The sequence below is a fragment of the Cannabis sativa genome, chromosome 5 (assembly GCF_029168945.1).
Source record: "Cannabis sativa cultivar Pink pepper isolate KNU-18-1 chromosome 5, ASM2916894v1, whole genome shotgun sequence".
In the NCBI taxonomy this organism is placed as follows: domain Eukaryota; kingdom Viridiplantae; phylum Streptophyta; class Magnoliopsida; order Rosales; family Cannabaceae; genus Cannabis; species Cannabis sativa.
In genome coordinates, this window is record NC_083605.1 from 53,850,694 (window position 1) to 53,866,020 (window position 15,327).

Consider the following 15,327-nt stretch of genomic DNA (forward strand, 5'->3'; position numbering starts at 1 on the left):
GCCAAGTCAATCACAAAGTCAATCTCCCGATGAGGTGGTAACCCTGGAAGTTCTTCGGGAAAAACGTCCAGAAATTCCCGAACCACTCTGATGTCCTCTGGCCGAATGGTGTCTGGCCGAGTGGTGTCCACCACCACGGCCAGAAACCCTAAGCACCCACCGTGCAATAATTCTCTCGCTGACATAGCCGAGATCACCGGGATCCGAGATCCCTGAACCGAACCCACAAATACGAACGGTTCTTCACTTTCTGGTTGGAAGACCACCATCTTTCTCTTGCAATCAATGCTCGCCGAATATTTAGATAGGAAATCCATTCCTAAAATAATATCAAATTCGACTAAGCTCATCTCTATCAGATCAGCGCTCAACTCTCTACCATCTATCCTGATCGGCATAGACCTAATCCACCTATTGGAGATAACCAATTCTCCGCCAGGTAACAGGGTTCCAAACCCTGACTCATATCTATCATAGGGTCTACCCAACTTACTAAAGATTCTGGCCGCCACATAAGAACGTGTAGCCCCAGAATCAAACAGCACTGAATAAAACGAGTCGTTAATAAGAATCTGACCTGTAACAACTGATGGGCTGGCATCTGCATCAGCCTGCGTGATCGCGAATACCCTGGCTGGAGTGGGCATCGCTGGAGCTCTCGGTGCCTCTGGCCGGAGCTGGGGACATTCCCTCTTGAAGTGCCCGGGCATGCCACAATGAAAGCATCCCTGCCCCTTGCACTCTCCCCGATGATGCCTCTTGCAGATAGGGCACTCGGGATAGGAGAAGCGAGTCTCATTACCACCAGGACGACTCCCTCTGGTCTGTTACCCCAGGAACCTCTTGTTCTGACTCGAGCCGCCGGAAGCAGTGGGTGCCCTCTTCCTCTGATCAATGGCCGAACCACTACTCCCCCTGCTAAATCCTGATGCAGGAGGGGTAGGAGCTCCGCCACCGACCGGAGTACTGGCTGAATCTGACATACATCCCACTGCGCCCTCAGCTCGCAGTGCCTTCTCCACCATCTGAGCGTAGGTGGTGCTGTCGTCAGTGGTAATCATCAAGTCATGCCTGATCTTGGGATTCAACCCGTCCAGATACTTCTCCTTTCTGCTGAAGTCGGTCGGCACAATTCCCGAGGCTAACCTCGCCAACCGGTCAAACTGAGTAGTATACTCAGTGACACTCATGTTCTCCCGCTGAGTCAGGTGAACGAATTCCTTTCTCTTGGCGCTTCTAACCGCCTCATTGTAGTACTTCGCGTTGAAAAGTTCCTGGAACCTCTCCCAAGTCATGGTGGTGACATCGTGAATCTGAGACACCATGTCCCACCATACCAGGGCATCCTCCTGGAACTGAAATGTGGCGCACACCACCCTGTCGTTGCCGGTGACACCCATAAAGTTCAAGATTCTGGTGATCACCGTAAGCCACTGCTCGGCTTTCGACACATCTGGACCTCCCAGGAATACCGGAGGTGCTTGCTTCCGGAACCGTTCATATAAAGGTTCCAATCTGTGGGCCGCCACTACCATCTCGGCACAGGCGGCGGGCGGTGCCACCGGAACTACCGGCACCGGAACCGCAGGAGCACCCCGTCGTCTCAACCTCTCGAATCTCGAGGTCTTGCTCTTCGATCCCGGCTTGCATCTCCGCAAACCGCAACTCCCAGTTCGGGGCTCCCTGATCGGCTGGGGGAGCCTGGGCAGCCTGTGGCGGGTTCTCATCACCCCGACCACGAGCCCTGCCTCGGGGACCTCTGCCTCGGCCCCTAGCAGGTGGGGGAAACCGAGCTCCCTCTCCCTGATTCGACCCCACTGAATTGCCCTGACTCCTCGTGGTCCGCCTGGCGTCCATCTAGTTAGAACCGCCTGCGAAACCAAGAGTTGGCATATCAGGTCGTATTCAGGGCGAGCTTACTAATGCCGCTTAATTTGGAACTTAGAAATGAAACATGCGCCTATTCTACTATCAGGCTACTAACATGCTTCCTAACAGGCTTTTCTTTTTCATAACTGAATAAAATAAACTACTAAAGCAATAAAGGCTTACTGAACCGTGAACCGAGCTAACTGCTGATGACGATTGTACATGTCGTGACGATCTTCGGAAGACAACCTGGCGGCTCTGATACCAAATTGTAACACCCTAACTAATTTAGGCGTATTACGTGATTTTTAAACGTACTGTGCAGCTCGTTGCTAATCAACGAGGTTTATGGAAAAACGTGATTAATTAAAATTTTTGCTTTTTCATTAACTTATAAACCATTTTGCAAAAAGTCACGGGATCCCGATTTATAAAATATTTACAAACATTTTCACTGTTCAACTTTTACATCAAAATACAGTCGTCTAACGACAATTACAAAATCTCAGCCGTGCTGTCCCGAGGATCGTACGCTCCAGGCCTAACCGCCCCGACATGTACAATCCCATAAGCTCGCTCACGGTCCATCGGCAAGCTTCGCCTTGCCTTTACCTACACATGCAACGTAAACCGTGAGTCGACGTACTCGCAAGAAAAGCATAATAATATCATACATAAAACTGACTGTCGTGTCCAACACGATACTGAGTCCCGCTACTGCCATGTCCAACATGGTACTGAGCACTACTGCCATGTCCAACATGGTACTGAGTTTTGAACGTTCAGGGGACGGTACTATTGACACGTAACAACCTGATCGGTCGAACCGGTCATACTCCGGCTGCTGGTCATACTCCAGCCTGTACCGACGTGTTACTATATCCTCCTGATCGGGCGAACCGGTCATACTCCGCCGCTGGTCATACTCCAGCTCGTCCCGACGGGATACGTCAATAGCACGGAACCACCAACCAAGTTGTCACTGATCGGTCAAACCGGTCATACTCCGGCTTGGTCATACTCCGGCTGTACCGACGTGACGGGGTTGGATGGTTCGAAGCCTAATACATATCTAATGTAATCTAACGGGCTTCCTACATGCACGCTAAACATGTAATCTACATATGCATACCGTTATACTAATCTTACACGGATTCCGATTTCGGGTGTGCGGTCAACTTGACCGGAATCGAAGCCGAACGGCGGATTACATCGGCTCCTAAACCATAAAAACCACAACGCTATAAGTGACACGCTAAATCACTTCCCGGACTAAAACTCGAAACTAAAAGTTTCCCTATCGATAAAAAGCATGGCAATACCCCTAAAAACCCAAAAACGAGGAAAACTAGGGTTCGAAAATCCCCCATCCGAAGTCCGGTTGCCCAACCGAATTCCGGCTTCGGGAAAATTCGAACCCCATCCGAATTCCGGATGCTCAACCGAATTCCGGTTCCTCGCAGCAGCAACCAAAAATTCCCAAATCTCGACCAATTTAACCCCAATTGATCCCAAACTTTCCGTACCTCCTACATAGGTCCTAACAAACATTTCCAAGGCCTCAAACCTACCGAAACCTCACAAGCAAATTTCACCATTGAAGACCAAGCTTTGAGTTCAAGAACTCAAACTTGGTTAAACCCACTAGCATGCACCCTAGCCTAGTTAATTCTACTTAACTAAGCAAGAAAAACCCTCTCGCAAACTAACAGAACACCCAGCAATTATACAGAAACAAAACATGTATTTTCACTCAAAATTTCATAATTTTCACATATAATTTAAAAGCTTGAACAATCTAGCTACTCATGCTTCACACAACTTATTTAATCATCAAAAATCATGCTTTGAACAACATAAATCAACAACAAAATACAGCAGAAACAACTCTCAAAATTCACATGCATTACCATCCAATTTCATCATTTTTCTTCAAAAATTTAAGGAGAAAGGGACAAGGAAACACATACCACACAAGAGATCAATAAAGATTGCAAACCCAAGCTTGAATCACCACAAAATCCAAAATGCTCTTGAACCCCAAAGTTCTCACCGAAAAAGAGAGAGAGAGTTGTGTGTGTGTGAGTTTTTGAAATTTCCTTAAAATTGACTAAGTGTGAAAATGTGAGAAAAAAGGGATTTATTCACATATTAATCATTTACTTTCAGCCAAGAAAAGAATAAATAAAATCAACATATAATTCCATTTACAAGTCACAAAAGACAAAAAGTCATTGGGGCAAAAAGACCATTTTGCCCCTCCTTTCTAAAATCACATAAAAATCACTAAAGGGGTATTTTTGGGACATTCTAAATTCCCGGCCATTCCCGACATTCCCAATGTCTAAAACCCGTCCCCAACATACTAACATACTAAGTTGTGATCTCTACTGAGCCAAACGCCGCGTTCCAAAATACCGGACACCGGAAATGCGAAATGTAAAAACTGCTGATAACATAATTATGCATATCTGAATTCCATAATAAATTATTTAAATAGCTATAAATAATTTCCTGATTAACATAAATAACTGCTAATTTCCAAATTAACTAAGCGGGCTTTACAACTATCCCCCCCTTAAAAGGATTTCGTCCCCGAAATCTAACACGAATAACTCGGGATATTGAGCTCGCATATCCGATTCTAGCTCCCTGTGTGGCTTCTTCCACCTTACCGTTTCTCCAGAGAACCTTGACCAATGCTATGGTCTTATTCCGAAGGACTTTATCCTTTCTATCCAGATCCGCACCGGGCCGTTCCTCATAAGACATATCCGACCGAAGGCCGAAGGCTCTCATAACTGAGTATATGAGAGGGGTCTGAAACGTATTTTCTCAACATTGAGACATGAAATACGTTGTGCACTGCTGATAAAGCTGGAGGCAATGCTAACCGATATGCCACTTGACCTATCTTCTCGAGAATCTCGAAAGGTCCTGTAAATCTAGGGCATAACTTGCCTCTTTTCCCGAAACGTTTAATCCCCTTCATCGGAGATACTCGCAAAAACACATGGTCCCCTACTCGGAACTCAACATCTCTACGTTTCGGATCTGCGTAACTCTTCTGTCTGCTCTGGGAGGCAAGCATTCTAGCTTTAATCTTCTCTATTGCCTCATTGGTCCGTTGAACTGACTCTGGACCTAGGTATTTCCTCTCCCCTGTCTCATCCCAGTGGATAGGGGATCTACATTTCCTACCGTACAACAGTTCGTAGGGTGCCATCCCTATTGTACTCTGATAACTGTTGTTGTATGAAAACTCTACTAACGGTAGGTATTTATTCCATGAACCCTCAAAGTCCATAACACAGGCTCTCAGCATGTCCTCCAATATCTGAATTGTCCTTTCGGACTGACCATCTGTCTGAGGATGGAATGCTGTACTGAATTTTAGCTTTGTACCCATTGCCCGTTGCAAACTTTGCCAAAATTTGGAGGTGAATTTCGGATCCCTGTCCGAGACTATAGACTTCGGTACCCCGTGAAGTCTCACTATCTCCCTGACATATAACTCTGCCAACTGATCCACTGTAAACGTCGTTCTGACCGGCAGAAAATGAGCAGATTTCGTAAATCGGTCCACCACTACCCAGATGGAATCATACATACCCGTGGTCCTAGGTAACCCGACCACAAAATCCATAGTAATATCCTCCCATTTCCATTCTGGTAGGGTTAGAGGCTGCAACAACCCTGCTGGTCTCTGATGTTCAGCCTTGATCTGCTGACATGTGAGGCATCTCGATACGAATTCTACCAAATTCTTCTTCATACCGTTCCACCAGAAGTACGGTTTCAAGTCTTGGTACATCTTGGTGGTGCCGGGATGCAGAGAATATGGGGTAGAATGAGCCTCCTCAAAGATCTCGTTCCTCAAGTCCACACTGTCCGTGCGCGCGTGAGAGGATTCAGACAGCAAGCTCGGTGGTTGCTTGTCTGAATCCGCGCGCACGGCCCCCTTATCTTTTTTCGAATCTTCAAAAAATCATAACTGATTCAAATTAAATCGAAATTGAGTTCTGTAAAAAAGTAACTTGCTTAATTTTTTTCATACTATCCAATAAAAATGATTCCAGAAATAAATATTTAATTATTTTTCACGAAAATTCACAAACATCAATCAATCATCATATAACACTAAATACAACATGAAACCATCCAAATAACAAATAATAGTTTTAAAGTCCAAATTTCTTGCAAGAAAATAAATTACCATGGCTCTGAGGCCAGTTGTTGGAAATTATTTTACCAGGATCTTAGATCTACTCACAAGTATGTTGTTTAACACCCTAAATATGAACTTTCTAAAACGATAAATTAAACACATATAAAGTTAAGAAGACCTTACATTGATGCAGCGGAATTAATGTCTCCTTCCACTCAGATCTCTAACCCTTGTATCCTTTCTGTAGTAGAGTATAATCAAGATCTGAGCCTGAATGTCCTTCACAGTCTTCCAATCTATGATTGAGTTACTGCTTGATGTGTGTGGGCACTTACTCTTTCACTAGGGTCGAAATTTTATGAAGAGAAAAGAGAAGGATGATTTCGGCCAGGTATAGAAAGTAGGGAAGGCTCAGTTTTTCTGAAGAGAGAAATTTCTGTCAGAAGATGTTATGAAAAACATGTGATTTGACTGAGCCATCACTTTCTATTTATAGGCAACTACTAGGTTTAAGTTAGGAATTATTTGGCATTAAAATAATGAAAATATCAATTTGAATTCCCACAAATAGTGGCCGGCCATGGTGTAGTTATGGGCCCCACTTGATTTTGCAGTTTTATCAAATTTTATTTCTATTTTCTCAAAAATGCCAATTTTCCAATTCTAACCTTTTAAATGCCAAAACTAATTATTTAATAACTAAAATAGATTATTAAATAATATTGTCATTTAATTTAATTATTAACTAGACATATAAATTCCATTAATAAATAAATAAACCTAGAATCTCTTTTCTTTACAATTTCACCCCTGCTTAGTGAAAATTCACAAATTAGACATAGTCTAACTTTAGAATTATAATTGATCAATCACGAATAAATTAATGAGTCTTATAAGCAGAATGTTCTCAACTAGAATGGGGACCATGGATCTACATGCTGAGCTTCCAATAAGTGAACCAAATTTACCAAGTAAATTCCTGCTTATTACTTCTTCGTTGAATCCACTCTTAGAACTTAGAATTGCACTCTCAGACTTATATAGAGCATATTATATGTTCCACGATATCAATATGCTATCTCATTTAACCATTGTTATAATCTTATTGTGATTTAAAGATCCTCTATATAGATGATCTACATCAAGATGGGATTTCTTTACCGTCACTACAAGAAATCCCCTCATTAGCGGCGGGGATACTAGCGGCGGAGCTCCTCCGCCGCTAATAATGGGGGTATTAGCGGCGGAGGCCCTCTGTGGCCGCTATTGGTGGTCTGATTTATTTTTTTTAAAAAAAAATTAATAGCGGCGGGGCCTCCGCCGCTAATGCCCGCCGCTAATAGTAATAGCGGCGGGGTCCGCCGCTAATACCCCGCCGCTAATGAGTGGGCGGGAAAATTCCCGCCCGTTAGGTTTGAATGTATTAGCGGCGGGGTATTAGCGGCGGACCCCGCCGCTAATAGTTTTTTTTTTAAAAAAAAAATTAAAAATTAAATAATTACTATTAGCGGCGGGGTCCGCCGCTAATGCCCCGCCGCTAATAGCCCTATATAAACCCCTTCAGCCCCAACTTTCCCATTTTTCCTCTCTTCTTAAAAAATTCTAACCCTAAATCCCCATTTCCCCCACTCCGAACTCAGCCTCCCCAACCGCCTCCGCCTCGCCCGACTGCTCCGCCTCCACCTCGCCCACCGTCTCCGCCTCCAACACAGGTATTAATCTAAACTTTCCATTTTTTTTTTTGTGTTTGAAATTTTTTTTTTTATGTTTGTGATTTATTTTCATTTAAACTGAGAAATGTGTAAGTTATATATATATTGTTTATTGTGGTATGTATAATCAGTGTATATATGTATATTTAGATTGATTTTTTTATTTTATTTTGTGTTAGAACAGTATATATATGGTTGATTTTAGTATATATATATTATAATGTGTATTTATAGATATATATTTTATTCGAGTATATATATATATTATTTTGTGTATATATATAAATTTTAGGAATTATATAATATAATTTTTGTATATATATATTTGATATGAGTATTTATTAATTTATTTGTGTATATATGTTAACTGTTTACATATATATATTTGATTTGAGTATTTATTGATTTATTTGGGTATATATGTTCACTGTGTATATATATATTTGATTTAGGTATTTATTGTTTTATTTGGGTGTTTTTAGTTCACTGTATATATACATATATATAATTTCGATATTTATTATTTTATTTTGGTTTATATATTAACTGTTCATATATATATATAGTGTATATTATAAATATAATAATGTTATTTGGTTATATTTTTAAAGTATAGTGTATTGTTTGTATATTATATATAAAATAATGTTATTTTTGTTTATATAAGTGTATATTATATATATATTATTTTGGTAATGTTATATATGCTAAAAGATTATATTTTGTATGATTTATATAAATATTTTATTGCTGTATTTTGTTTTACTTTTTTAATTTATTTTGTGGAATTGATATTATTTATTTTGGTTATTTTCAGATTAAGTGAAAGGATCAATAAAGTTGACACACAATTTCTTTTGTGAACTGTATGTATTTATTATTGTTTATTTGTTGTTTTATATTATAATTTTTATTTGATGTAATTAATTTTGTTTGGTATGTAAAATATGTAATATTATCATAGTATAGTGAGAATAGTGAAAAAATTATTAAACTTTGATTTTATAAATTAAATAAAAAGAAATAAACTTTGAATTTTATAAAATAAATAAAAAATTAATTTAAATTATAATAAATTATATAAATTTTTAAATAATATATTTTTTTAAAATAAATAATTCGTAAAAAGAAATTATTTATTTTTTTAATTTAAAGTAATTGGTAATTAAATGAATAAATTTTTTTCAAAGTTTATTAGAATTAAATTGTTAATATTATTATCTTACTTAAAAGTTGAAATACATGTGTGTAATCTAAAAAATGTTCATATAACTAGAAATGAATAAAGTTATTTGTAATTAAATGAATAAAGTTTTTTAAATAAATTAGTTTAAACTATAATAAGTTATTACTTTTTTTATATAAATTAATAAATAACATAAAAATTAAAATATTTTTAAAGAGTAGTTCATTTTTTTAATTTAAGTTGTAAATATTAATGAATAAAATTTTTATTTAAATGTGTAATTCATAAAATATGTAAATCATAAAATATTCATAAAATTTTATTAATGTGTAATTCATAAAATATTCATAAAATTTTTATTTAAATGTGTAATTCATAAAATATTTCGTAACACTTTACAAATTATTCAAATTTGTAACACTTTATTTGTCGCCTAAATTGTAGATGGCGACAATTGATAAGTCTTGGACCAAAATCAGAAATCGCGGTTGCCATGAATTTTGGAATGGTTTACAAGCCTTTTTAGCAATGGCATCAGAACATAAGGATTGTGATGGAAGAATTCGTTGTCCTTGTGTGAGATGTATAAATAGTAGGTTTGAAAAAATAGATAGGGTTAGAGCACACGTATTTGATCGAGGTTTCATGCAAGGATATGATAAGTGGATTTATCACGGCGAGCCTGAGGATGTTGTCGATGATGTAGCAGTTGCCGATATTGAATCAGAGGATGAAATGATACCTATTCTAGAAGACTTCTTTCCCCCAACAACAGAGGATGTACAAGGAGAAGATGAACAACCGACCACAAACCCTCAGTTTGATGACTTGTTTGAGGAAATTGAAGCTGAATTGTATCCCGGATGTGATTGGATTTCGTCTCTCAACTTTTTAGCAAAGCTATTGCATTTAAAAGTTAGGGGAAAAATTCCTAATAACATCTTTGAAGAATTATTGAAGCTTTTAAAGTTTGCGTTTCCGAAGGAAAATAATATTCCATCAACTTACTACGAGGCAAAAAAGAGATTGAAGAAATTAGGCTTGGGTTATGATAATATCGATGTCTGTTTGTATAATTGTTGCTTATTTTATAAGGAGAATGCATCCAAGGAGGTTTGTCCAGTTTGCAGAACTAGTCGTTGGGTTACTTCCGAGAACGGGAAAGGAAAAAAAGTTCCTTGCAAAGTCATGCGATACTTTCCGTTGACACCTCGACTTAAAAGATTATATAGTTCGAGGATTACAGCGAAAAGCATGATATGGCATCATACTGGAAAATCAAAAGATGATGGGGTGTTGCGACACCCGGTCGATGGTTTAGCTTGGAAAGACTTTGATGCAAAACATTCCGAGTTTGCAAGGGACCCAAGAAATGTTCGACTTGGGTTAGCTGCTGATGGATTTAATCCATTTGGCAACATGAGTCTTACATACAGCATGTGGCCAGTGGTGGTAGCTAACTATAATCTACCACCTTGGTTATGTATGAAAGATAATTATTTTTTGCTATCTACCCTAATTCCTGGTGCAAAATGTCCAGGTAAAGACATGGATATATTTTTAAGACCTTTGGTGGATGAATTAAAGGAGTTGTGGAATAATGGGGTAGCAACGAGAGATAGTTCGACCAACTCGATGTTCACCATGCGTGCTGCGCTTTTGTGGACAGTGAATGATTTTCCTGCTCGTAGTAGCTTGTCTGGGTGGAGTGGTCAAGGTTATAAAGCTTGCCCTACTTGTAATGAAGACACGACGTCCATTCGAGTGATCGGGAAGACATCATATGTTGGTCATCGAAGGTTCTTGCCAAGTAACCATGCAATGAGAAGGGATACTCGATTTGATGGTAAAGTTGAAAGAAGACCTCCTCCAAGATGATTTACTTGTGAAGAAATATTATCACAAGTTAATGCTCTTGAACCCCAAATTCCCGGACATCATGAAAATTTTGGGGGCGTGAAACGTAGAAGAGTTGCAGAAAATTGTAATTGGAGGAAAAAAAGTATTTTCTACGAGTTGGAGTATTGGAGCACGAATATTTTAAAACACAACATTGATGTCATGCATGTTGTGAAGAATGTGTGTGATAGTCTCCTAGGAACCATCTTGGATAATGATAAATCAAAGGACACAACCAATGCGCGCCATGATTTAAAGAAGATGGGTATTAGGGAATCGTTGTGGATTTATGAAGATGGGAATGGGAGGCTAATGAAACCGCATGCTCCTTATGTTTTGACTCGTGAGAAAAGACAACTTTTTTGTCAGTTTGTTAAAGGAATAAAGTTTCCCGATGGCTTCTGTTCAAATTTAAAGTGCAAAGTTTCTCCAGATGAGTCTAGCATTATTGGGTTAAAATCCCACGATTGTCATGTCATTATGCAGCGGGTACTAGCGGTTGGTGTCCGTAAATTTCTACCTCGTGACACTGCAACAACTATTACTCAACTGTGTAATTTTTTTCGACAGTTATGCTCTAGAACTCTAAATGTAAAAGATATGGAGGATGCTCAAAATAATTTAATTCTGTTATTGTGCAAGATGGAATTGATTTTTCCTCCAGCTTTTTTTGACATAATGATACATTTGGTATTGCATTTGCCTGAAGAAGCGATATTGGGTGGCCCGGTCTTTATGAAATGGATGTATCCTTTTGAAAGGTACATGAAAAAATTGAAGAATTATGTGGGAAATAAGGCACGTCCTGAAGGATCGATTGCAGAAGGTTATGTTGCTGATGAGGCAGTAACCTTTTGTTCAATGTACTTTAAAGGGTGTGAAACAAGATTTAATCGGCTTGATCGAAATGAAGATGCCCCTTCTGTTTGTCGCTATCTCTCAGTTTTTAATTCTCAATCTCGTCCTTTAACTAGCGGACTTATCAAGCCTCTTGATCATATCAGTCGTGAAAAAGCTGAGTGGTACATTCTTCAAAATTCTCCTGAAATCCAAGCTTACTTAGAGTAAGTTTGTTACATTTTTATAAATTATTTTATTAAATTTTCAGTTTTTATTTTCTATCTCCCTCTATTGTATCTTGACATTATCATACTTCACAGTGAACATTTGGACAAGATCAGGCATGAATATCCTAATGGTAATCACGAAGTCTTGCATAGGCAAACTTTCCGTCCGTGGTTTCATAAGAAGGTATACCGACAAAATTGTAAAGTTTTAATACAATCATTTATATTCCTCTAATATTAATACATTTTATGTATTTAGATATATGAGTTGCACAAGCTTGGAACTTTACAAAATGGTGATGAGTTACTCGCTCTCGCTTCCGGGTCCGATTACTTAGCAACTTTTTACGAAGGTTGTGTAGTGAATGGTGTTCGGTTTATTGCATCAAAGCGAGACCAAAAGCGGAAGACACAAAATAGTGGTGTTACTGTTGCTGGAACTGAAGGGTTTAATTATTACGGCACACTTGAAGATGTAATCACTATATCTTATACTTGTGCATATACAGTGTCTTTGTTTGAATGTAAATGGTATAACACTAATCCATTAAGAAAGAAGACAATCACTGAAAATAATATAACTAGTATAAATACTCGTGGATATTGGTATCAAGATGAACCGTACATCCTTGCTAACCAGGCGAAGCAAGTTTTCTATCTTGAAGATCCACTCAGAGGTCGCGATTGGAAGGTTGTTGAAGATATTAGCCATCGACAAATTTGGGACATTACTGACAACGAAGATGAGACTGATGTAGATGTTGTCAGTGATTCTAACTCTGCCAATTTTGTGTTGACGGTTGATCTTGGAGAGTTGATTATGCAATCGAATGAACCTCCAGTAATTGTTGAATCGTCCGATCAGTTAGTGGATTCTGAGATAGAGAATAATGAACTTGATGAAAATTATGTTGCTGAAGAAGTAGATGATTTACTAGTTGAACATGTAGAGGATGAAAATGTAAACTTAGTGAATGATGGAAATGATAGTGATTCTTCAGTGTAACTTTTATTTTGTAAACATTTGTTAATAAAATTTTTTACAATTAAAGGAATATTTAATTTCTTTCGTATTAACATTTTAAATACTTATATTTCAATTATGTGTTTCACATTTGTGAATTCTTACATTTTTTTCCGTCTTCAAAGTAAAGTAAAATGTCAGCTACGTTAGCGACATACCACGGTGGGGATGGTGATGGCAGGGATCCCCCTGATCCTTCTAGGGTACCGTCGTCTTGCGAAGCAGGTTTTCATATTTTTTGAAATCTACAATTGTTCTGAATATAAATAGTGAATGTATGATTTACTAATAAAATTATTTTTCCCTCGAATATATATAGTTCCACCTCCGGTCAGAAAGGGTCGTGGGGTTGCCGCAAATGCTAATCTCGAAAAAAAAAGGAGAGAAGCTGGTAAGCCCTTACCGGTGGAGGTAGATCTTGAAACCGGCAAAGTTGTTGGCACTGAAGCAAGAAATTATGTTCGATTTCTTGGCCAACAAGTGAGCATGTTGTGCCCGGGTGGTCATCTAAATTTTTCCGATGTACCCCAACAATACAAGGATCAAGTGCTCAATCGAATTAGAGTGAGTGATTTTTAATTATTAAAGGTTGTAATAATTTTATGTCCTCATTTATAAATTAACATAATTTTAAATTATTTTATTACATAGTACTATTTTGATATCGATGGGAATCCCCATCGAGACCTACTTATGGGGGCTTTATATTCGGTGATGGCGGAGCGGTATAGTGAGCAAAAGACGCTCAGACACAAGCATTTCAAACAACATTACAAAAAACCAGAAGATTGGGACACAGTTCTCAAATTCCCCCCTGGCTACTTGAATACCGAGACTTGGAAACCGGTTTGCGAATTGTTCGTTAGCGAGGCATTTTTGAATCGTTCAACTAAAAATAAGTCGAATCGGCAACTAATGAAATATCCAACAACGCAAGGCACAAAATCGTTGGCGTCCATACGCCACGGAATGGTATGTATTAATTCTTTAATTGTTAAATGTTTCATAAAAAAAAATTGTTTAATAGTTAATAATATTTTTTTCTTATAATAAACTAATTTAATTGTTTATATTTGTATAGGGGGGTCCTCCTGGAGAGCATGTAGTTGAAGCATGGAAGGAGATCCATGTGAAAAAACCGTCTGGAACTTTCGTTAATGAATTAGCTGCAAAAGATTATGTAAGTGATTAAAATTATTTATTATTAAAATTTATATTTTATATTAATTACATATTCTAATAATTTTGATTTAAATAGGAGGAACTGATCAAGGAGCTTGATAGGAAGCGACTGGAACGACAATCCCAGAGCGATACTGGGACTGAATCTGAATCTGATACTGGTTATCAGTTTGACGTTATGGAAACAGTTCTAGGCCAAAGATCTGACTATCAAAGAGGCGTGGGTAAAAGGCTCAAGGGCAAAGGAAAGAAACCAATCCCTCAAACTCAATCAACGGTGCCTCCCCAACCAACTACTGAAATGATGAGCACTGTGGCAGATATATTCTCAGCTATGCGTGCCACTTGGGGGGTAATTTGACGCCTGAACAACGTGCCCAAATATTTAACCCACGCTTTGACAATTTCATTCAAACGTATAGTCAGTCGCAGTCGCCTGGTGGTTCGTCTTCTCAGAGTCATGCCGCTCCTCCGGAACAGCAACAACAACCTCCTTCGCAACCACAATTTCAGCCTTCCTCGCAACAACAATTCCAAAATTTGTCACAGCAGCAATTTGAAAATTTTTTGCAGCAGCAACCCCAATCTTTTCCTCAGCAGTTTCCTCAGCAGCAACCACAGTCTGCTCCGCCAATGGGGAATCAGTTCTTATACCGAACACCGTCAGAGTCTCCTCCGCTCGGCTCAAACTTTGCTGATTTTGGATTATTCGGGAGTTCATCGCAGGAGAACCAATTTTTTTCAACTCCCATTTTCAACCAAGCTGAGCTCGGTAATTTGACGCTGGGTTTATCATCAGACCAAGCGTATGTGCCTTCTCCGCCACGGGCTTCGGGGACTCGTACCGAAAATAATCCAGATCAAGACTTCATAATTAGAGACTTCAACGAAGATGTTAATGAATAATTTATTTATGTTTTGTAATAATTTAGTTTAATTTTGAAACAATATTTTATTAGGATTAATATGTTAAAGTTAATTACTTTGGAGACAATTTTAAATTATTAATAAATTTTATTAAATTGTTTTAATTATATTAATTAGATTTATTTATTAAATATTTAATTAAATTGTTTTAATTATATTAATTAGATTTATTTATTAAATATTTAATTATTTATTTATATATAATATAAATAAATTTTTAAAAATAATTAATATTTTTTTTTTATTATTGTGTGTTGTGGCGGCGGAGCAATAGCGGCGGGACCCCGCCGCTA

At 38.2% G+C, this 15,327-nt stretch overlaps 2 protein-coding genes across 2 annotated transcripts in view; both read left to right on the top strand.

Annotated features, from left to right (window-relative positions):
• The window catches only part of LOC133038393 (uncharacterized), a 36,156-nt gene extending 25,343 nt beyond the window's left edge, over positions 1-10,813 (top strand). The window contains exon 3 of the mRNA XM_061116525.1: positions 9,380-10,813. Within this exon, the coding sequence (XP_060972508.1) occupies positions 9,380-10,813 (1,434 nt within the window). The remainder of the gene's footprint in view (positions 1-9,379) is intronic.
• Positions 10,814-11,389: 576 nt separating this feature from the next.
• Positions 11,390-14,983, top strand: LOC115724807 (uncharacterized). The gene is made up of 3 exons (XM_061115750.1): positions 11,390-13,897; positions 14,007-14,105; positions 14,184-14,983. Exons 1-3 carry the CDS (start codon positions 13,619-13,621, stop codon positions 14,466-14,468), a joined length of 663 nt encoding a protein of 220 aa, XP_060971733.1. The 5' UTR covers positions 11,390-13,618; the 3' UTR covers positions 14,469-14,983.
• Positions 14,984-15,327: the final 344 nt, after the last annotated feature.

Excerpts from the sequence above, each read along its gene's own strand:
- LOC115724807 (XM_061115750.1), top strand. The coding sequence starts at position 13,619 with ATGGGGGCTTTATATTCGGTGATGGCGGAGCGGTATAGTGAGCAAAAG. Across the intron at positions 13,898-14,006 it reads CGTCCATACGCCACGGAATG|GGGGGTCCTCCTGGAGAGCA; the intron begins GTATGTATTAAT and ends ATATTTGTATAG. Across the intron at positions 14,106-14,183 it reads AATTAGCTGCAAAAGATTAT|GAGGAACTGATCAAGGAGCT; the intron begins GTAAGTGATTAA and ends TGATTTAAATAG.